Genomic DNA, 23,902 nt, shown 5'->3' with positions numbered 1-23,902 from the left:
GACTATTATTAACAATGCAAATCTTACTTTATTGCATAAACAAGGCAAAAAATGCTGGCAGGAAATAAATCATAAATTAATCAGCACTTAGCTATAATCACATTGATAAATGGAGTGTTACCTGCCATGTCAATCAACAAGGATGTCACACTCACCTAGCTCTCCAAGATAACCAGGAAGGAGAACTATATCTGTGATTTAGCAGCCGTCAGGCTGCAGCCACTACCTGTGGTGAGCACTGAGGAAAAATGAAGGATCCTGGCCACAGAGAGCTGAGATACATATGAAAGCAACGACTTCAGTGAGCCCAGACTCTCTCATCTTCCTACATACAGAAAAGCGCTGAATTCCTTAACTTGAGATATCTGGTTTTCTTCAATTCACAAAAATATCTTCACAGTTCAGACTACCTGTCCCATGTTGCAAACTTCTATATAACCCGACTCCTCCCCCTGCCTCCTCAGAGCAGTTCTTGAAGGGTCACTTGAGATGCTGTCTCCCAGGCTAAAAGTCCTAAAAATTTCCAATGAATAAAACATAACTCTCAACTTTTAGACTATGACTATTTTTTAAGTCGACAGTATTGTGATCCTCTTCATGTGGTAATACTTCCTTAATGAATGTAAGAAGCTATGTTTAAAAATACTCTTGGGGAAACAATCTTTTCATTGATTTGGGTGAGAAATAAAATTAGTTACAAAAATGGCAGCAATATGGTTTTAGTTTTGAAAAGGATGCTTTCTTCTATTTATTAAAAACTAATGAAATGGAAATTTCAAATGGGCATCTAGGAGTCAGGCTTCCAGACTGAGGGTCATACAAGAGTTTGGACTCTTGAGGAGAGTAAGAAAAGGGGAAGAAGCAATTGCCAGCAAAGAGTATCCTACAAATGGACTTACCAGAAACTGGCCTCATGATGTCCATTGGTTCCACTTCTTCTTTAACTTTTATCTCTGGTACAGGAGGGCCCAAAACAGAAGAGAGACTGCCACCCACGGCTGCTGACGGCGGAGGGGCAGCGGCAATGGTAGTGATGGGTGGAGTGATGGGAACTGCTCCAGGAATGGTTGGAAGGGCAACTGCTGGTTGTGACGGGGGACTAGCTGCTGCAATCATAGTTGGAATGGCTGGTGGAGGCTGCTGAGTGGTGGGTGGGACTGCAATGGTGGGCTGATCACTATTTTGACTAGACATGGTCTCCATAGACACAGTGACTGGAGTGGCCATTGATACATGGATTTCTGACTTGGGTTTGGCACTGAAAAACAAAAGCAAAGATGACGTAGCAAACAACAGAAACTTTACTTAACTTGGATCATCTCAGATGTGAATATTTGTCCACCACACAGTACAACTAAAACTCTATTCCTTGATTTTAGAAGCTGAACTTAAAGGTAACTTTTACAGGGAATTCAAGTTTTAGAACCATTGCCATCAAGTTTTTATAGGCAGTAACAAAAATTAACTTAGAAAACAAAGGGCAGTTTAAACAAATCACTGAAAGTCACTTCACTGAAAGGCAATCAGGTTTCATCAAGCTAGTGTATTTTTCCCCCCAAGAATCTGTTACTGTGTATGTTGCCTTGGGAGCTTTAAAAACTGAGAAGATACAAAACAATACAAATTGAGAATAACTTCCCTCCACTTTGCATACCCAGCCCTCTACCCATAGGCACCACTCTTATAACTTTCCACTATATGTTTCATCAGAGATACTTCGGACATCTACAAATACAGTGTTCAAAAATGTATTGATTTTTGTCAGTTTTATACGACAAAATTAATGTCCTTACAAATTCTTCTCATTTTTTAAGTCAAATATTTCATTTAACAGCTGTAAAAGTTTGCCTATTTATATTACTACTACTGAAAATTCAAAAGTATCCAAGGCAACACAAGATAATACCCCTCAAGCTCAAGGCCAAAAACAACTGGACTTGTATAGGCAAAAAATTCAATATTGACTGAGACCTCAAAAAATGAACTAAACAGGAATCAGAAATCTAAATGCAAAAATGTAAAACCAAGAAAGTTTTATGATCAGAGTTCTTTAGACATGATACTAAAAGCATAATCCATAGAAGAAAAAAAAAGCCAGATAAATTGGGCATCATCAAAATTCAAAAATTCTGCTATGCTAAAGACCATTACAAGAGGTTGAAAAGAGTAGGCATAGATTGGAAAAAAAAAAACAAAAAAACATCTGAGGGGTGCATCTCAGGACAGGGTACTAAGTAAAATAAGCCAATCACAAAGACAAAGAGAGCTGGCACTCTATATACCTGGCAGGCTCCACATCTGCGGATTCAACCAGCAGGAAATGGAAAATATTTAGGGAAAAAAAAATTCCAGAAAGTTCCAAAAAGCAAAACTTGAACTTGCTGCTTACTCGCTAAGACATACACAGCAATGACACTGTACGTACTGTTAGTAATCCAGAGATACATAGGTTACATGCAAATACTGTGCCATTTTATATAAGGGGCTTGAGCTTCTATGGATTTTGGTATCTGCAGTGGTGTGGGTTATGGAAGCAATGCCGCAGGGATATCGAGGGGTGATTGTTCTGTAGGACTCCATTTATATGAGGTACCTAGAGTAGTCAAATTCATTGTAAAAGAAAGCAGAATGGTGATTTCGAAATGTGCACTCATCTCCTGTGGGAACACCAAAATCACAACTAGCTGCTGAACAACCACCGACAAGAGGATGTTTGAATCAAAAAAACGATACCCCATGTCCAAGGACAAAGGAGCAGCTGCAACGAGATGATAGGAGGGGCGCAATCATGTTAAAATCAAATCCCATACCTGCTGGGTGGGTGACCAACAGACTGGAGACCCAGAATACCAAAGAAGTTCTCCCACTGCAAGGATCTAGGCCCCACATCAGACTTCCCAACCTGGGAATTTGGCAAAGGGATGGGAATCCCCAGGGAATCCGACTTTGAAGGACAGCGGGATTTGATTATAGAACTTCCACAGGACTGGTGAAAACGGAGATGCTTGTAGGGCACAAACAAAGCAATGTGCGCACCAGGACCCAGGGGAAAGAACAGTGACCCCATAGGAGACTTGAGTCAGACCTGCCTGTGAGTATCTGAGGGTCTCCTGCAGAGGCACGCATTGGCAGTGGCCTGCCGCAGGGACAGGGGCACTGGCAGCAGCATCCCGGGAGGTGCATGTTGGCACAGACTGTTTTGAAGGTAGCCTTTAGCCTTACCATAGAACCTGTAGGACTCTGGGACTGGGCTGCCTCAGGCCAGACAAATAACAGGGAGAGAGCACAGCCCCACCCACTAGCAGACACTACATTAAAGAGTTAATGAACACTGTCTTGTTGAACATGAAGACCTACAAGACCTTTTAGAACTAACAACCAAAAAAAATGTTCTTTTCATTATAGGGGACTGGAATGCAAAAGTAGGAAGTCAAGAAACACCTGGAGTAACAGGCATATTTGGCCTTGGAATATGGAATGAAGCAGAGCAAAGGCTAACAGTTTTGCCAAGAGAATGCACTGGTCATAGTAAACATCCTCTTCCAACAACACAAGAGAAGACTGTACACATGGACATCACCAGATGATCAACACCAAAATCAGACTGATTATATTCTTTGCAGCCAAAGATGGAGAAGCTCTATAGTCAGCAAAAACAAGATCGGGAGCTGACTGTGGCTCAGATCATGAGCTCCTTATTGCCAAATTCAGACTTAAATAGAAGAAAGTAGGGAAAACCACTAGACCATTCAGGTATGACCTAAATCAAATCCCTTATGATTAAACAGTGGAAGTGAGAAATAGATTTAAGGGACTAGATCTGATACACAGAGTGCCTGATGAACTATGGACGGAAGTTCATGACACTGTACAGGAGACAGGGATCAAGACCATCCGCATGGAAAAGAAATGCAAAAAAGCAAAATGGCTGTCTGGGGAGGCCTTACAAATAGCTGTGAAAAGCAAAGGAGAAAAGGAAAGAAATAAGTATCTGAATGCAGAGTTCCACAGAATAGCAAGGAGAGATAAGAAAGCCTTCCTCAGCGATCAATGCAAAGAAAGAGGAAAACAACAGAATGGGAAAGACTAGAGATCTCTTCAAGAAAGTTAGAGATCCCAAGGGAACATTTCATGCAAAGATGGGCACAATAAAGGACAGAAATGGTATGGACCTAATAGAAGCAGAAGATATTAAGAAGAGGTGGCAAGAATACACGGAAGAACTGTACAAAAAAGATCTTCACGACCAAGATAATCACGATGGTGTGATCACTCACCTAGAGCCAGACATCCTGGAATGTGAAGTCAAGTGGGCCTTAGGAAGCATCACTACGAACAAAGCTAGTGGAGGTGATGGAATTCCAGTGGAGCTATTTCAAATCCTGAAAGATGATGCTGTGAAAGTGCTGCACTCAATATGCCAGCAAATTTGGAAAACTCAGCAGTGGCCACAGAACTGGAAAAGGTCAGTTTTCATTCCAACCCCAAAGAAAGGCAATGCCAAAGAATACTCAAACTACCGCACAATTGCACTCATCTCACACGCTAGTAAAGTAATGCTCAAAATTCTCCAAGCCAGGCTTTAGCAATACGTGAACCGTGAACTTCAAGATGTTCAAGCTGGTTTTAGAAAAGGCAGAGGAACATCAAATTGCCAACATCCGCTGGATCATGGAAAAACCAAGAGTTCCAGAAAAACATCTATTTCTGCTTTATTGACTATGCCAAAGCCTTTGACTGTGTGGATCACAAGAAACTGTGGAAAATTCTGAAAGAGATAGGAATACCAGACCATCTGACCTGCCTCTTCAGAAACCTATATGCAGGTCAGGAAGTAACACTTAGAACTGGACATGGAACAACAGACTGGTTCCAAAGAGGAAAAGGAGTACGTCAAGGCTGTATATTGTCACCCTGCTTATTTAACTTATATGCAGAGCACATCATGAGAAATGCTGGGCTGGAAGAAGCACAAGCTGGAATCAAGACTGCCGGGAGTAGTATCAATAACCTCAGATATGCAGATGACACCACCCTTATGGCAGAAAGTGAAGAGGAGCTAAAAAGCCTCTTGATGAAAGTGAAAGAGGAGAGTGAAAAAGTTGGCTTAAAGCTCAACATTCAGAAAACTAAGATCATGGCATCTGGTCCCATCACTTCATGGGAAATAGATGGGGAAACAGCGGAAACAGTGTCAGACTTGATTTTTTGGGGCTCCAAAATCACTGCAGATAGTCACTGCAGCCACAAAATTAAAAGATGCTTACTCCTTGGAAGGAAAGTTATGACCAACCTAGATAGCATATTCAAAAGCAGAGACATTACTTCGCCAACAAAGGTCCGTCTAGTCAAGGCTATGGTTTTTCCAGTAGTCATGTATGGATGTGAGAGTTGGACTGTGAAGAAAGCTGAGCACCGAAGAATTGATGCTTTTGAACTGTGGTGTTGGAGAAGACTCTTGAGAGTCCCTTGGACTGCAAGGAGATCCAACCAGTCCATTCTAAAGGAGGTCAGTCCTTGGTGTTCTTTGGAAGGAGGGATGCTAAAGCTGAAACTCCTGTACTTTGGCCACTTCATGCGGAGAGTTGACTCCTTGGAAAAGACTCTGATGCTGGGAGGGATTGGGGGCAGGAGGAGAAGGGGACGACAGAGGATGAGATGGCTGGATGGCATCACGGACTCGATGGACGTGAGTCTGAGTGAACTCTGGGAGCTGGTGATGGACAAGGAGGCCTGGCGTGCTGCAATTCATGGGGTTGCAAAGAGTCGGACACGACTGAGTGACCGAACTGAACTATCTTGCCCATCAGGGTAAGACCTAGTTTTCAGGATGGTTGCACAAGCCTCTTATCCTTATCCATCAGAGGGCAGACAGAAGAATCAGTGCTACAATACCACACCCTCCAGAACAAAAACCACATCGCAAAAAGCTAACAAAAATGATCACAAGGATCAGAGCCTTGTCTAACCCAATGAAGCTATGAGCCAGATCATCTATGCGGGGCCGACCAAGGTGGACAGGTCATGGTGGAAAGTTCTGATAAACCCTAGTCCACTGGAGAAGGCGACAGCAAACTACTTCAGTATTCTTGTTTCGAGAACTCAGTGAAGAGTATGCAAAGGCAAAAAGATTGACACAGGAAGATGAGTGTATATATACATACACACCCCAGGTTGGCAGGTGTCCAGTATGCTACTGGGGAAGAGCAGAGAAACAGCTCCAAGAATGGAGAGGCTCGGCCAAAACAGAAATGCCACTCAGCTGTGGATATGTTTGGTGGTGAAAGTAAAGTCTGATGCTGTAAAGAACAATACTGTACGGGAACCTGGAATGTCTGGGTCATAAATCAAGGTAAACTGGACATGTCAAGCAGGAGATGGACCAAAATGGGCAAATTTAATTCAGATGACCATGACATCTGTTACTGTGGGCAGGAATCCCTTAGAAGAAATGGAGTAGCCCTCTTAGTCAATAAGAGTCTGAAATACAGTACTTGGGTGCAATCTCAAAAGTGACAGAATGATCTTTGTTCATTACCAAGGTAAACCACCCAACATCACAGTAATCCAAGTCTATGCCCCAAATACTAATGCTGAAGAAATGAAGCTGTACAGTTCTACGAAGACCTGCAAGACCTTTTAGAACTAACACCCCCCCAAAATGTCCTTTTCATTGTAGGGGATTTGAATGCAAAAGGAGGAAGCCAAGAGATACCTGGAATAACAGGCAAGTTTGGCCCTGAAGTATAAAATGAAGCAGGGCAAAGGCTAACAGAGTTTTGCCAAGAAAAAAACACTGGTCATAACAAACGCCCTCTCCCATCAACACAAGAGATGACTACACATGGACATCACCAGATGGTCAATACTGAAATTAGACTGATTATATTCTTTGCAGTCAAAGATGGAGAAACTCTATACACTCAGCATAAACAAGACACAGAGCTGTCTGTGGTTCCAATTATGAGCTCCTTATTAAACAATTCAGGTTTAAATTGAAGAAAGTAGGCAAAAACCACTAAACCATTCAGGTATGACCTAAATCAAATCCCTTATGATTATACAACAGAGGTGACAAAGAGATTCAAGGGATTAGACCTGCCTGACAGACTGCCTGAAGAACTATAGATGGAGGTTTGTAACAAGGTACAAGAGGTAGTGACCAAACCATCCCAAAGAAAAAGAAGTGCAAGAAGGCAAACTGGTTGAGGTCCTATAAGTAGCTGAAAATAGAAGAGAAGTGGTAAAGGGGAAAGGGAAAGATATACCCAACTGAATGCAGAGTTCCAGAGAACAGCAAGGAGAGATAAGAAAGCCTTAAATGAACAATGCAAAGCAATAGAGGAAAACAATAGAATGGGAAAGACTAGAAATCTCTTCAAGAAAATTAGAGATAGCAAGGGAACATTTCATATAAAAATGGGTACAATAAAGGAGAAAGGCAAGGACCTAACAGAAGCAGAAGAGATTAAGAAGAGGTGGCACAAATACACAGAAGAACTATACAAAAAGGTCTTTAATGACCTGGGTAACCATGATGGTGTGATCACTCACCTAGATCTAGGCATCCTGAAGTTTGAAGTCAAGTGAGTCTTCGGAAGCATTACTATGAGCAAAGCTAGTCAGGTGATGAAATTTCAGCTGAGCTATTTCAAATCCTAAAATATCATGCTGTTAAAAAGTGTTGCACTCAACATACCAGCAGATTTGGAAAACTCAGCAGTGGCCACAGGACTGGAAAAGATCACTTTTCATTCTAATCCCAAAGAAAGAAAATGCCAAAAATGTTCAAACCACCATATAATTGCACTCATTTCACATGCTAGCAAGTAATGCTCAAAATCCTTCAAAAGCTAGGCATGAACAGCACATAAATCAAGAACTTCCAGATGTACAAGCTAGATTTAGAAAAGATAGAGGAACCAGAGATCAAATTGGCAACATAAGCTAGATCACAGAAAATGCAAGGGAATTCCAAAATAAAACGTACTTCTGCTTCATTGACTTTGCTAAAGCCTTTGGCTGTGTGGATCACAACAAACTATGGAAAATTCTTAAAGAATACCAGACCACTTCACCAGTCTCCTGAGAAACTTGTTTGCAGGTCACGAAGCAACACTTAGCAATGGACATGGAACAATGGACTGGTTCAAATTTGGGAAATGAGTACATCAAGGATATATAATATCACCCTGCTATTTAATTTACAGGCAGAGCACATCATGCAAAATACTGGGCTGGATGAATATCAAGCTGGAATCAAGATCGCTGGGAGAATTACCTCAGATATGCAGATAATATCACTCCAATGGCAGAAAGTAAAGAACTAAAGACCTTCTTGATGGAGGTGAAAGAAGAGAGTGAAAGAGCTGGCTTAAAACTCAACATTCAAAATATTAAGATCATGGCATCAGGTCCCATCACCTCATGGCAAACAGATGGGGAGAAAGTAGAAATAGTGGCACAGTTTATTTTCCTGGGCTCCAAAATCACTGAGGACAGTGACTGCAGCCAAGAAATTTAAAGACACTTGTTCCTTAGAAGGACAGCTGTGACAAACCTAGACAGTATATTAAAAAGCAGAGGCATCACTTTGCCGACAAAGGTCAGTATAGGCAAAGCTATGGTTTTTCCAGTAGTTATGTATGGATGCAAGAGTTGGACCATACAGAAGGCTGACACTGAAGAACTGATGCCTTCAAACTGTGGTGCTGGAGAAGATTCCTGAGAGTTCCTTGAACTGCAAGGAGATCAAACCAGTGAATCCTAAAGGAAATCAACTCTGAATATTCATTGGAGGGACTGGTGCTGACGCTGAAGCTCCAATGCTTTGGCCACCTGATGAGAAGAACTGACTCATTTGAAAAGACCCTGATGCTGGGAAAGATTGAAGGTGGGAGGAGAAGGGGACAATAGAGGATGAGATGGTTGGATGGCATCACAGACTCAATGGACATGAATTTGAGTAAACTCTGGGAGGTGGTGATGGACAGGGAGGCCTGGAATGTTGCATTCATGGTGTTTCAAGAAGTCAGACAAGACTTAGCTACTGAACCAACAATAGAATCATATACATTGATAATTGCCTTAGAGTAAATGGATTAAATGCACCAACCAAAAGACAAAGACTGGTTGGGTGAAAATAAAAACAAGACCCATGTGAGACCTAGGGACACTTACAGACTGAAATTAAGGAGATGGCAGAAAGTATTTCATGCAAATGGGAATCATAAGAAAGGTGGAGTAATAATATCTGTATCAGACAAACTTTAAAACAAATATTGTTATAAGAGAAAAAGAAGGACACTGCATAATGCTCAAGGGTTCAGTCCAAGAAGACAATATAACAACTATAAATATATATGAACTCAACATACGAATACCTCAGTATGTAAGGCAAATACCAACAACCATAAAGGGATAAATCGACAGTAACACACAATAGTGGGGTAGGTTAACACCCCACTTTCAACAACGGACAGATTATCTGGTAGACAATTAATAAAGAAACTCAGGCTTTAAATGACACGTTAGACCAGATGGATTTAATTAATATTCATAGAGCATTCCAACCAAAAGCAGCAGACTACATATTCTTCTCAAGTGCATGTGGAACATTCTCCAGGATTGACCACTTGTTGGATCACAAGGTGAGCCTTGGTAAATTTATGAAAACTGAAATCATATCAAACATCTTTTCTGATCACAACTGCTATGAAATCAGAAATAAAGTACAAGAAAATAACTATAAAAAACACAAACACACGGCAGCTAAACATTATGCTACTAAACCAGCAATCAAATCACTGAAGAAATTTAGAGAAAATAAAATAATACTTAGAGACAAATGAAACTAAAGCACAATGGTGCAAAACTTATCAGATGCAGCAAAGGGAGCTCTAAGAGGGAAGTTTATAGCAGTACAATGCTACCTCATGAAAAAAGAATAATCTCAAATAAACTACATAACCTTACACCTAAAACCCCTAGAGAAAGAACAACAAACAAAATCTAAAGTTAGCAGAAGGAAAGAAATCACAAAGATCATAGCAGAAATAAATGAAATAGAGACAAAACAATCGCAAACATCAATGAAATTCAAAGTTGGTTCTTTGAAAAGATAAAATTGATAAACTTTTAGTTGGACTCATGAAGAAAAAAAGGGAGAGGACTTACACCAATAAAATTAGAAATGAAAAAGGAGACATTACGACGGACTCCACAGAAATACCAAGAATCATGGGACTACTATGAGCAACAGTATGCCAACAAAATGGGCAACCTGGAAGAGAAGGACAAACCAATCAAAGCAGCGAAGCTGAAACTGTGATTAAAAGCCCCCCAATAAACGAAAGTTCAGGACCTGACTGCTTCACAGGCAAATTTAATCAAACATTTAGAGAAAAGTTAACATATATTCTTCTGAAACTGTTTCAAAAAACTGCAGAGGAAGGAACACTTTCAAACTCATTTTTGAGGTCACCATCACCCTGATACCAAAACCAAAAAGTGGGCAAAAAGGGTACATATCTTAACATAATAAAAGCCATATATGACAAACCTATAGCTAGCATCATATTCAATGGTGAAAAGCTGAAAGCATTCCCTCTAAAACCAGGAGTAAGACAAGGATTCTACTCTCACCTCTTTTATTCAACATAATTTTGGGAGTCTTAGCTACAGCAATCAGGAAAGAAAACGAAGTAAAGGGAATCTAAATTGGAAAAGAAGTTGTTAAACTGTCACTGTTGACAAAATGACATGATACTATACACAGAAGATCCTGAAGATGCTACCAGAAAACTCCAAGAACTCATCAATTAATGTGGTAAAGTTGCAGGTTACAAAATTAACATGTAGCAATCTGTTGCATTTCTATACATTAACAACAAAAGATCAGAAAGAGAAAATTCAGGAAACAGCTCCATTTACCACCACCTCATAAAGAATGAAATACCTATGAATAAACCTACCTAAGGAAACAAAAGTATAAGTACTCGGAAAAGTATAAGATGTTGATGAACTACTCTAGGCAATTTACAGATTATCAGTGCAATCCCTATCAAATTACCAATGGCATTTTTCACAGAACTAGAACAAAAATCTCAAAATTTGTTTGGAGACACAAAAGACCCCGAATAGCCAAAGCAATCTTGAGAAAGAAAATGGAGCCAGAGTAATCAAACTCCCTGACTTCAGATTACACTACAAAACTACAGTCATCCAAACAGTAAGGTCCTGGCACAAAAACAGAATTACAGATCAATGGATCAGGACAGAAACCCAAAAAAAAGATCATGCACCTGTGGTCAATTAATCTATGACAAAGGAGGCAAGACTGCACAACGCTGGAAAGACAGTCTCTTCAACAAATGGTGCTGGGAAAACTGGACAGCTACATACAAGTTTAAAAAAATGAAATCAGATCATTCCTTAACTTCATACACAAAAATAAGCTCAAAATAGATTAAAGACCTAAATGTGAAACTGGACACTATGTAACTCCTAGAGGAAAACATAGGCAGAACACTCTCTGACATAAATCACAGCATTCTCTTATTTGATTTGTCTCCCACAGTAATGGAAATAAAAACAAAAATAAACAAATAAACAAATGGGACCTACTTTAACCCAAAAGTTTCTGCACAGCAAGGGAGACAACAAACAAAATGAAAAGACAACCCTCAGATTGGGAGAAAATATTTGCAAATGATACGACTGATAAATTGCAAAATTTACTAACAGCTCACAACACCTAACAGCCTAAATACACATTTCTCCAAAGAGAAATCTTTATCTGCACTAGCAAGGATAAAGATGCTGCTATGAAATGTGCACACTGACTCCAAGGATTAGCTAAGGTAGATAAGCTGTCCCTGTAAGTGACACTGGCAGAAACCTCACATTAAAGGAACTCTTAGAGAAAATTTACAATATTGAAAATACAAAAGATAAAATGTCAGGGCAGATCCAAATTTAGAAAGCAATATGACAATTCACTAAAGCATAGAAGGACTCTTGCACAAATTATATAATATGAATAAGGCAAGCACTGTTCCAACTACCGTTGTCCCTTGGTACTCATTCCCTAGGGGATACGAAAATACAGATACCAAAACCTGTGGATGCTCACCATGTGTTTACATCCTCAGATAGAGAGGGTGAACTCTTGATGAGTTTTTAGAAAGAAATAAAACATTTTAATGTTTTAATGTCTCAGTGCGTCTGATGTTCAAATTACAGTGTACTAAGTAAATTTTAGTTTTTTTTTTTTTTCTTTCCACTTCCCTATATATTATGGGCTTCTCTGGTGACTCGGATGGTAAAGAAGCTGCCTGCAGTGCAAGAGACCCGGGTTTGATCCCTAGGCCAGAGAGATTCCCTAGAGAAATAGGAAGAGCGTTTTTAATATTTTCACAAATGTTTTTAAAGTCACAAAAAAATTATAAGTAACCACGTACAGTTTCTAATTACACAGTTGTGTGTACATTTTTGCACTAATGTACAAAGTGGTGACCGCAAGTACTCCTACATCAAAGTCCAGGCCCCTGCTCTTTCCTCTGCCCAACACAGTCTTACATCAGGGAACATGTGGCTCTTAAAACCTCTGCTCAGAGAAGCCTTCCTGTAAGTCATCACCTCTTCTCCCATCACTTATATTCCTTTTACACTGGTTTCTTTTTCTTCACATATTTATTATTTCTCTACTTTCACTAGACAGTACGCTTAAGGAATGGACCCTTTGTTTCAGTCACTTTTATTTCCCTGGATTCTGAAATGATACTTAGTACACATATGGCATTCATAATTTTTTGAATGAAGTTTTATGAAGTTCAGTTCTATTCAGTCACTCAGTCGTGTCTGACTCTTTGCAACCCCATGAATTGCAGCACGCTAGGCCTCCCTGTTCATCACCAACTCCTGGAGTTCACTCAGACTTACGTCCATCGAGTCAGTGATGCCATCCAGCCATCTCATCCTCTGTTGTCCCCTTCTCCTCCTGCCCCCAATCCCTCCCAGCATCGGGGTCTTTTCCAATGAGTCAACTCTTCACATGAGGTGGCCAAAGTATTGGAGTTTCAGCTTCAGTATCATTCCTTCCAAAGAACATCCAGGACTGGTCTCCTTTAGAATGGACTGGTTGGATCTCCTTGCAGTCCAGGGGACTCTCAAGAGTCTTCTCCAACACCACAGTTCAAAAGCATCAATTCTTCGGTGCTCAGCCTTCTTCACAGTCCAACTCTCACATCCATACATGACTACTGGAAAAACCATAGCCTTGACTAGATGGACCTTTGTTGGCAAGGTAATGTTTCTGCTTTTGAATATGCTATCTAGGTTGGTCATAACTTTCCTTTCAAGGAGTAAGCATCTTTTAATTTCATGGCTGCAGTCACCACCTGCAGTGATTTTGGAGCCCAAAAAATCAAGTCTGACACTGTTTCCGCTGTTTCCCCATCTATTTCCCATGAAGTGATGGGACCGGATGCCATGATCTTAGTTTTCTGAATGTTGAGCTTTAAGCCAACTTTTTCACTCTCCTCTTTCACTTTCATCAAGAGGCTCTTTAGTTCCTCTTCACTTTCTGCCATAAGGGCGGTGTCATCTGCATATCTGAGGTTATTGATATTACTCCCGGCAATTTTGATTCCAGCTTGTGCTTCTTCCAGTCCAGCATTTCTCATGATGTGCTCTGCATATAAGTTAAATAAGCAGGGTGACAATATACAGCCTTGACGTACTCCTTTTCCTCTTTGGAACCAGTCTGTTGTTCCATGTCCAGTTCTAACTGTTGCTTCCTGACCTGCATACAGATTTCTCAAGAGGTAGGTCAGGTGGTCTGGTATTTCCATCTCTTTCAGAATTTTCCAGTTTATTGTGACCCATACAGTCAAAGGCTTTGGCATAGTCAATAAAGCAGAAATTTATGAATAAGTAGATCTAAATATGTTAACACAGTAAGCTATTACTGATATAAGGAAAAAATGCCATATAATAAACAATCAATAAAGTCTTATTTTTAAGAACTTATCAGCCTATCTACACATGTATGTGGAAAAAGATGTGGAAAGATACTTAACAAAACTTTAACCAATTAATATTACTGTGGGGGTGCTTTCCAAGTGGCTCAGTGTTAAAGAATCTGCCTGCCAATGCAGGAGATGCAGGTTCAATCCCTGGGATGGGAAGATCCCCTGGAGAAGGCAATGGCAACCCACTCCACTATTCCTGCCTGGAAAATCCCATGGACAGAGGAGCCTGGCAAGATGAATAGTCCATGGGGTTACAAAGACTCAGAGGCTAAAACAGTAACAAATTACTCTGGGGAGAGGGACTAGAGAGGTGAGGGGAGAATGGGACAAAGATTTTTACATTATACTTTTTATATTGTCTCATTTTCTTTTCCAAAATACTATTTTTAGAATTAAGAAGATAAATAAAATAGCATGTATTAACTGTCATCATGCCATTTTTGACAGCAACAGGAACTGGGTGTTCACTATGAGGCAGGCTCTATTCTAAGTGCTATGAATACACAGGAATCCTATGAGGAAGATGTTATAAGTATGCCCATTTCAAAAATAAGGAAATTAAGAACCAGAGAGGTCAAGAAATGTGTCCAGATCACACAGCTTAGAAAATGGGTTTTTCAGATGCACACAAACAAATTATGTGAAGTTTGTCGCATGTCACTAGACTTTCCTGTCCTCAATTATGTGCTCACCCTGCAGGCCTGGGCGACCCAGACGTACTCCGCATAGAGCTCTCCACGCGAGGGCTGGCCACGTCAGGAGGCTGAGGGGGAATGAGGGTTTTCCGCACTGCCATTCTAGAAGAGACAAGAGACAAACCCGGAATACAAGAGTCTGTGGGCATTCGAAGGGTAAGATCAACACATCTGCTACGTGGATCTACGGTGAAATTAAAGCACCATGTTGCCAGGTGCTTTTTAATGCATTGAAAAGTTTTGTCAACGTAATAAAGGCACATTATTTAAAAAGTCAAACAGTACTAAAGAGCTTTTAACAAAACACAGCCGATCTCTTTCCCATCCTTCGTCACTTCCTGCCTGTCTCTCATCAGGAAGCAACTATTTTGACTCTTATCTGCTTCTTCTACTTTCTATCTACACATTTCCTTTGTACTTTCAATTCGTTTAGTATTCACAGTCATTATTACACCTATGTATTCATATTGACCTAAGCAAGTTAATGGAAGCTGAGTGAAAAAAGTCGATTTAGACAGCTAGCTAGTGATCAAATGTGTCATGTAGAGAGGCCACATGCGGCTCAGACCAGAGCTTAGTGATGTGGAAATCATAAATGATCCCGATGTGTAATTTTGGCAGAGTGGCAGAAGCAAATACTAGAAGAGAACTGGTTTGAGAGAAAATGTCTAGAATGAGAACACACCATTCTGCAATGCAATGAATTCAGATACTGACCATCAAGACTGTTAATATCTCAAAAAAGGGTGACCAGCAGACAGCATATTTCTCCTAGTATAATACTAAAATCAGGCTTCCCAGACGGCCCGTGATGAAGATCCACCTGCCAGTGCAGGATATGTGGGTTTGATTCCTGGGTAGGGAAGATCCTCTGGAGAAGGAAACGGCAACCTATTCCAGTATTTTTGCCTAGGAAAATCCATGGACAGAGGAGCCTGGTGGGCAACAGTCCATTAGGTCACAAAAATAGTTGGATGTGACTTAGCAACTAAACAACAAAGCACTAAACTGCCAACTTATGAAGGGATTTTGCTAAAAGGGGAAAAGAATCAAGCCTTTAGATTAAAGTAACAACCTGGAAAATGTGGAGGAGAGAATAAGTGAAACTAGGTGATGGGAGACAGGGGCATGGATTGTGTTCCCTAAAATGAGCCACTGGGGTCCTAATTCCTGGTGCTTGTGAATGTCAAAACATAGGGTCTTTGCAAATGTAACTAAGTTAAGGATCTTGACATGAGATCATTCTAGATTTAGAGTCTTTTAGAAAAGACCCTGATGCTGGGGTAAGACTGTAGGTAAAAGGAGAAGGGGGAACAGAGGATGGGATGGTTAGATGGCATCATCTACTCAACGGATATGAATTTGAGCAAACTCCGGGAGACAGCGGACGTCAGAGGAGTCTTGCGCGCTTCAGTCCACAGGGTCACAAAGAGTAGGATACAACTTGGTGACTGAACAACAACATAAAAGTTATAGGGCAGGTCCTAAATCCAATGGCTGATGCAACAGAAAGGAGATGGAGATCTGAGACAGGCAGAGGCAAGGGCATGTGAATACGCAAACAGAGAGTGGAGCGGTGCATCCACAGGCAAAGCAGCTCCAAGGCTGCCGACTGCCACCAGGTACTGGGAGAGAGGCACAGAGGGGATCTCCCTGAGGAGGGACGCCTAGTCATCGTACTGTGAGAATAAACTCGTGCTGCTTTAGACCACCAAACTTGTGATAATTTGTTAGAGCAGCCCTAAGGAAACTAATACAATGGGGCTACAACTGACAAATTCAGGGAAAGAGACGGCGGGGGAAAGGGAAAACTCCACAGGACAAAAGAGCCGGTAAAAAAAGGGAGTGGATAGGCATACAGATAAAACATGGACTAAGTTAATAACTGAAGTTGGATTATGGGAATAAATTCTTATGTTCAAATTTGTATTATGTTTAAGCTTTCCACAATAAAAATGAGAAAGCAAGACCAACTCCACTCACCCCAGAAAACAAACCACCCCCCCAAACCCATAAAGAGATAACACTATAAATGTACAGAATGACCAAACTTACAAACAGTGCCAAATAACAAGTGTTGGTGATGACAGAGGCAATGATTCCACCGCTAGTGACAGTGCAAATGTGTGTAACACCTGAACAAACTGCTGGCGTTACCTGTTAGATCTGAACATGAGCACAGACCACATCCCAGCAAATCCCTTCTGGGGCACTACATTATGGACACATCAAAGGTGATGTACAAAGATGTTGGGATAACATTACAGCCCCAAAATGGAAAAAACCCATAGATCCATGGATAAATGATGCTATTCTTATATAAGGGTATTTTAAACAACAACTGAAAAGTTACAATCACATGTAGTAACATGGATGAACTGTCCAAAACCAAGTGAAAGATGACAGAGTCACAAAAATATATATATGATTCTATCAGAAAGAGGCAAAAGAGGGTAAGAAGAGAAACTGGTCAGTAACCTTTGGGAGGAAGTACTGGTAATCACACAGATGTACACTGGGTTCCCTTTGTGCTAACTCATTATACTGTACATACATTATCTGCACAGGCAAAGAGATAACTCCTTTATTTTCACTGCAATCAGGAGAAATAAAACGGGGTAGAGAATGGAGGAAAGTGGCTTAATAGAAGAATTTTTTTTTAAGATGGAAGGACTGACAGCAAGATTATACTTTTTATGTGAATAACCCACTTATAAGAAAAAACTGATGACGGAGAGAGAGAGAGGAGCTGGAGCTGGAGTAGGTAAGAAAGGTTGTGATCAGAGCTCTGAAGAGGCTCCCCTGGAGCTCACCTGTACTGGGAAATGGAGGTGGAGCAGGGAAAAGAGGCTGGTAGGTAGCATGTGTAAGAAAAAACTGATGAAGGAGGAGAGAGAGAAGAGCTGGAGCTGGAGTAGGTGAGAAAGGTTGTGATGGGAGCTCTGAAGAGGCTCCCCTGGAGCCCACCTGTACTGGGAAATGGAGGTGGAGTGGGAAAAAGAGGCTGGCAGGTAGGATGTGACAGCTAGTTTGTGAAGTTCTCTTGTGCTTGTTGCCATTTTCTCAAGAAAGTAGGTGGCACTTTCATTAGCTACTAGTGAATGTGGAGAGAAGCTGTGGAAGCCTGGAAAAGAACAGAGGCACCTGGTGGTCTGGACGGGTGGTGGAAGCAAGCAGACAGTGCTGGTCCACCATGATACCCCAGTGGAGGTGTGTGAGGTTAAGCAGGACCAGGCAGTGTGGTGCTCCCTAACACTGCTGCACATATGCAGGCAGCGTAACACAAACGAGGATTTAACTCTGGTTTTGACAAAGCGAAGAGGAGGGTAAGGAACCTGAGGATGGAGGCAAGGAAATGATCACAAAGGACCACAGACTCTGAACCAAGGAGAGCAGACAAAGATGTCAGGAAAGGCAGTTAGAAGAGTGAAAAGGTGGTTAAGGACCAACAGACTGCAGGCTTCCAGCGGGGTCTTGTTGAGTCACAGTTCTGCTGCCAGGGGTGTAGAAGGAGGCAGGCTGTGGGCCACTGGGGTACAGAAAATGCTGCTAAACTTCTGAGCTGTGGAATGCTTGTGCTCCTGGGGGTGTGCTGCTATAGGAGGGTGGATGCAAGGGACACATTCAAGCAACTGAGAGGCCACAGAGCTGGGAAATGTCAAATTTCTCTTTATGTTAAAGATAGTATGACAGCCAGCCACTATGTACCTTCTGAAGGACACACAGTCTCCAAATCAAACCTGACTCTGTCCCAACCAGGTGGCTGCCAGTCACATGGGGCCACTAAACAGTCGAAAGGCAGTAAATGCAAGTGACCAGCAGGACTTTTAAGAAAGTTTCATTAGGGGCTCCCCTGGTGGCTCAGACGGTAAATAATGTTTCACTGAAGTTAATTTGAATTTAAAAGCTGGTATTAGACTAGAACAGTCAAATTCACAGAGTTAGAAAGTACATTGGTAATGCCAGGGGCCAGGAGGTGAAGGCACTGTAAGGGTGAAGGGACAGGGGGAATTGGGAGTTAGTATTTAATGGAGACAGAGCTTCAGTTTAAGAAGGTGATGGGAGGTGATGATGGTGAGAGCTGCACAACAATGTGAATGTATTTAATGTCACTGAAATGTACGTTAAATATGGTTAAAATAGTATGTTTTATATTATGTGACTTATACCACAATAAAAAAAAACATTTAAAAAAACATAAAAAATAAAAACTGATATTTGATTCAGTTATTGGAAAACTTTTCAGTGTGTCTGGATGAACCTGGTTATGTGAAACTACTTTTTCAATAGCAAATTTTATGAAATTTGAATACAGACCAGGAAGCATATCTGCTGTTGAGGAGGAGTGGATGAAAGTGGCGATGAGGCACCAAGAGGACCGCCACCCCATCTCCGGGCACAGCGACAGGGAGGGATGGGGAGGAAGAGACAGCCACCACTCTGGGGAGAGTCGAGGAAAAGGCCACTGAGACCCCAAGAAGAGCCAGGACCCAATTAGAGCAAAAAGCCACGCTCAGAGAAGTCAGGTCCCAGAGGGCTTGGATGGTAACAGGTCATCACGGAAGGTGAGCAGAAGGGCCGTTGTACACGACAAAGCATGGGAAAAAGGCAGGTCTTGCTGCGTCCCGTGTTGTGAAGTTTCAAAATATTTTATCCTGGCGCCAGTGTGTGTCCACTGCACATACTGTGCCAAGCATTTTGTGGTTTGTTAAATCAGGAAACTCCTACTCTTCAGTTTTGGTAATTTACTATAATCCCTCCTCTTCCAAGGCAGGACTCTCCTGAACTGGTACTTTAATTTTTTGGTATTTTCTCCCCTTTTGTCTTTTTGCTCTACTGAGAGATTTCCTGTTTTACCTTTCAAATCCTCTACTGAGTTTTCAGTTTCTGCTCTCACACTTTTAACTTCAGGACAGACTCTTGTTCTCTGACTGTTCCCTCTGAGAATCTTGGCCTTCCCGTCTGATAGATGCAGATTTCTTTGGTCCTTTGAAGATGGCACTGACGGTGTCTGTCTCTGCTCATGCTTTCTTAGGCTTTGTTTTTAAGTTTTATTCTCTTTGCCTAGCCTTTGCATCTTCCAAACTGCCTTTTGCAGTGGTTCCTGTCTTGTATTGTTAGAATCCCCAGCAGGCACCTGATATGCTGGGCTGCATGCTCCTGATGGAGGAGGACTAAAAAGCTGATGGGATGCTCTGAGCGTGTGGCAGGGTTTGTCTACCTTAAGGGTGATGTGATCCCTGTCTGAAGGGTCCTTCAACGCCTAGTGTAGGTATTTTTAGATCTTTCCCATTGGGCTGATGGGCCCTAGGAGATTAGAGTCCTCTTCTCGATTTCTCATCTCAAATGGGAGAAGTGGACAGGCCATCTCAGCACGCCATGCTGGCCAGGCCACCTAGTCTGCTTTTGGTACAGTGCCCTGTCCTCTGCAGTGCTGGATGCTCCCAGTGGGTCACCTGCAGAGTGCCCCAGGGCTGGGGAGGAGGCGCAGCACAGATCCGCCGTGTGGGCAGACAAGGCAGGGCCCTAATCACTTTTCAGACAGATTTCAGCCGAGCTTCCTTTCACCCTCAGTTCTTCCTGTTTCCGGTTCTTCTGAAGATTTACAATTTAAATGAGGATGGTTCTCAATTGTTCTCTGCAGACTTAACATCCACCATTCTCACTGCTAAGGGAGTGAGTGCTTGCCTATCTGCTTTCTAGCCTCCAAGTCTTGTTGCTTTTGAGTCCTCTCCTATTCTCCCCATCCTTGTGTATTTATGATCTTCTAAAAAAGCCTCTTTACTAAAAGTTCAGTAAGGTTTTGACAGGAGGAGAAATTAAGAAGAGCATGTTCAATCTGCCATCTTCATTACAAGCTCTGCCTTGTGTTTTCCTTGACAAGGTTACTTTGTCATGAACCGACTTAGTGTTAAAAGACAGAGACTTGGATCTCTGTGTCACAGCAGAGCACCTATCTTCTCGCCGATGACCCACCAACTCAGAAGCTTCTATGACAACACGGAACATTATCCGCTACTAAATGTGACCCTTAATACACCTGGAGCGCTGCTTGCCTGAAGCAACAGTTCATTTAGGATAGCGAGGAAAAGACAGACAGCACATGTTACTGTGCCTAACTAGATAAGCCTGAAAAACTCAGTACAAGCTAGGGGTTCCAGCATTAAACTCTCAGAATCACAGAGAGCTCTTCAAGTAATTAATATGCAACAGATGTTTACAAACTGACACCCAACTGAATCCTGGATTCTTACTTACAGTCTGAACTCAGCAAGGTTCTACTGAACAACCTGTTCGGCAAGTTATTTTGGCAGAAATTGAGTTTGCTACAGCACTGGATTAGTGCCTACTGTTTATACCAATGATATCCAGAACTAGAGGTGTCATTTGACACTTCTGGGTCTACTCACCCGTCTGTGGCAGGTTTCTTTCGGAGTATACTTGGCCGTGGGGATGAGCCCTGGGCTGGAGCATTGGTGCTCACACTCTGGCTGTGAGTCTGCACCACAGTTGTTGCTGCTGGAGCAGCACTGAATGGGTTGTTGATAGGGTTGGCTACAATTGTGGCTCCATCCGCCAACACCACTGCTAGAGGACACGGAGGGGGCAGGAGAGAACAACGAGAAGAAGGAAACAGAAGTAACATTACTAAAATGTCGCACGAGACAGAGAACAATGATTAGACTACCACACTGAACAGTACCCACGTTAGGACTTTCCAATTTCAAGCACAGGGATAAGAGCAAAAGCAGATGGCAAAACGGGAGAAGTTATAGAGCCACTGATCAAAAACCACTTTTCTTTGCTCTACAATCATAGTTACTAATAAATAAGATACATAAAGTACATACCACACTTCAAGAAATGTTCTCCTACAGACTTTTTGTAAAATATCACCACTTCTCAATTCCTAATAATGGTACTAACATTACAGTCTATCTTAATTTTATGCTCTACAAACAACTCCAAAAACAATCTTAGGAAATTCCTTGGCTGTCTAGTGGTTAGGACTCTGGGCTTCTAATGCTAGGGCCTGAATTCAATCCCTGGTTGGAGAACTAGATGCCACAAGCTACACAGTGAGCCGAAAAAATTAAAATGAAAAGGAAAATCCTAAAATGGAATGTACATACTACCTTTATAAAGGTGAATGTACCCTGTTAACTAAGAGTGCTTCTCCCCCTGTGCAAATGCCTATTAGGCTATTTACATATGCAGTTTCTAATGCTTACAATGATCCTGACAGGTAAGTTCTAAGCAACTCATGTTCCAAAGAGGAAACTAAGGTTTAATGAGGTTACTTGAGACCACAAAGCCAGCAAGTGGCAGAACCATTATTTAAACCCTATGTATCTTTTCTCTCCATACCAAGTTCCATGTAAAAAATTAAAATTACCTGAAGTCTTTCCTTCGGGCTGAGGCTGCTGGGTTCCTATTGGTGCAGGCTGAAGTCCTTGGGTGCTGATGGGGGTTGCTGAGTGAATTCCCTGTGTCCCGATTGGGGCTGGCTGGATCCCCGGGGTGCCAATGGGGGCTGGCTGGATCCCCTGTGTACTAATGGGGGCTGGCTGGATCCCTTGGATATGTCGAGCGTGAGATGCATCCACTGTCATCAACTGCATGGGGTTCAGGTGGACTGTGGATGCCACCCCTACTCCAGTCTGAGCTGTGATAGCAGAGTTTGGAGCCTGAGCTGAAACTACAAATGATGCAGAAAGTGACAAGAATGTTAGCTCCCTGGTGGCTTAGACGGTAAAGCGTCTGCCTACAATGTGGGAGACTTGGATTCCATCCCTGAGTCGGGAAGATCTCCTGGAGAAGGAAATGGCAACCCACTCCAGTAGTCTTGCCTGGAAAATCCCATGGACAGAGGAATCTGGTTAGGCTACAGTCCATGGGGTTGCAGAGAGTCGGACAAGACTGAGCGACTTCACTCACTCAGTCACTCAAGGAGAAAAACACTCAAAAATCAAAACAATTTTTCCACGTTCAAGATCTAAACTCTCAATTTAAAAAAAAAGTGCTATATAAATCTCTAAGCATTGACGTTTTCTCCACCTTACTTTCTACTAACTTGAGACGATCTTTATGCAGAAATAGCATTAAAAATGAGAAAAAGCAACCATTTATTAAAAGCCAAATGTGAGCCAGGCAACTATGAAATAATTAATACAAACTTTTGTGATCTATCCATGCCTCCAAGTCAAGAATCTTTGCTTTAATTGATAGAAGAACCACTATCAGAGGAATTTCTGAAATATAGTAGTTATTAATTTTAAATTCTAAAATATGCACTTGGGAGAGACAACAATCAACCTGTCCTTTTTCAATCATCTACTGTGTACATTAAAAACTGACTCAACAACAAAACTGAAAACACAAACATTCCCAGGAAGAAACAAAAAAAGGGATTTCTCACTATTTGTGGAAAGAAAACAAACAAGACTTTTCTTCTCAGAAAACCAATCTGGAAAAAGATATATGTATCTTCCATGTTCCCTGCAGTGTTACTTACAATAGCCAAGATATGGAAACAATCCGTGTCCACTAGTGGATGAGATCAAGAAGATATGGTATACACACACACCATGGAATAACACTCAGCTATTAAAAAGGAAAAAAAAACTGAAACACTGCCATCTGTGACAATATGAATGAATCTCAAGGGTATTGTGCTCAGTGAAGTCAGTCACACAGAGAATGACAAACATCATCTGACCTCACATACATATGGAATCTAAAATGCAGAAAATCACAAACTGAGCCCCTGGATAGGGAAAACAGACCGGTGGTGCCACAGGCAAGGGCAGAGGGTGGGTGAGACAGGCTAAGGTAGTGAGAAGGCATGAACTTCCAGTTAAAGACATTAAGTTATGCGGATATAATGCACAGCAGAATGATTACAGTTAAATATACCATACTGTAAATCTGGAAGTTCCTAAGAGTAGATCTGAAAAAGTTCTCATCACAAGAAAAAAACCAATCTGGAACTGTACAGTGACAGATGCCAGCCAGACCTGTGGTGATTATTCTGCAATATAGACAAATAATGAATTATTATGCTGTACATGCGAAACTAAGGTATGTCAATTATATCTCAATTTTGGAATTTTAGAATTTCTTGGCAGAAAAGCTACGACAAATCTAGACAGCATATTAGAAAGCAGAGACATT

General features: G+C 41.5%; 1 protein-coding gene across 3 annotated transcripts in view; it reads right to left on the bottom strand.

Moving 5' to 3' along the window:
• SAP130 (Sin3A associated protein 130) overlaps positions 1–23,902 on the bottom strand; it is a 74,960-nt gene that overhangs the window by 18,441 nt on the left and 32,617 nt on the right. For 2 of the 3 annotated variants that reach the window (XM_052660195.1, XM_052660194.1), the window contains exons 13-16: positions 22,125–22,427; positions 21,139–21,316; positions 14,726–14,830; positions 900–1,258 (exon numbers count right to left, since the gene is read on the bottom strand). In XM_052660195.1, coding sequence (XP_052516155.1) covers positions 900–1,258; positions 14,726–14,830; positions 21,139–21,316; positions 22,125–22,427 — 945 coding nt within the window. The remainder of the gene's footprint in view (positions 1–899; positions 1,259–14,725; positions 14,831–21,138; positions 21,317–22,124; positions 22,428–23,902) is intronic. The other variant, XM_052660196.1, reaches the window with a different exon arrangement.

The sequence above is a fragment of the Budorcas taxicolor genome, chromosome 2 (assembly GCF_023091745.1).
Source record: "Budorcas taxicolor isolate Tak-1 chromosome 2, Takin1.1, whole genome shotgun sequence".
Taxonomy (NCBI): Eukaryota; Metazoa; Chordata; class Mammalia; order Artiodactyla; family Bovidae; genus Budorcas; species Budorcas taxicolor.
Note: the sequence above shows the minus strand (reverse complement) of the source record. Positions and strands in the feature narration are given on the sequence as shown.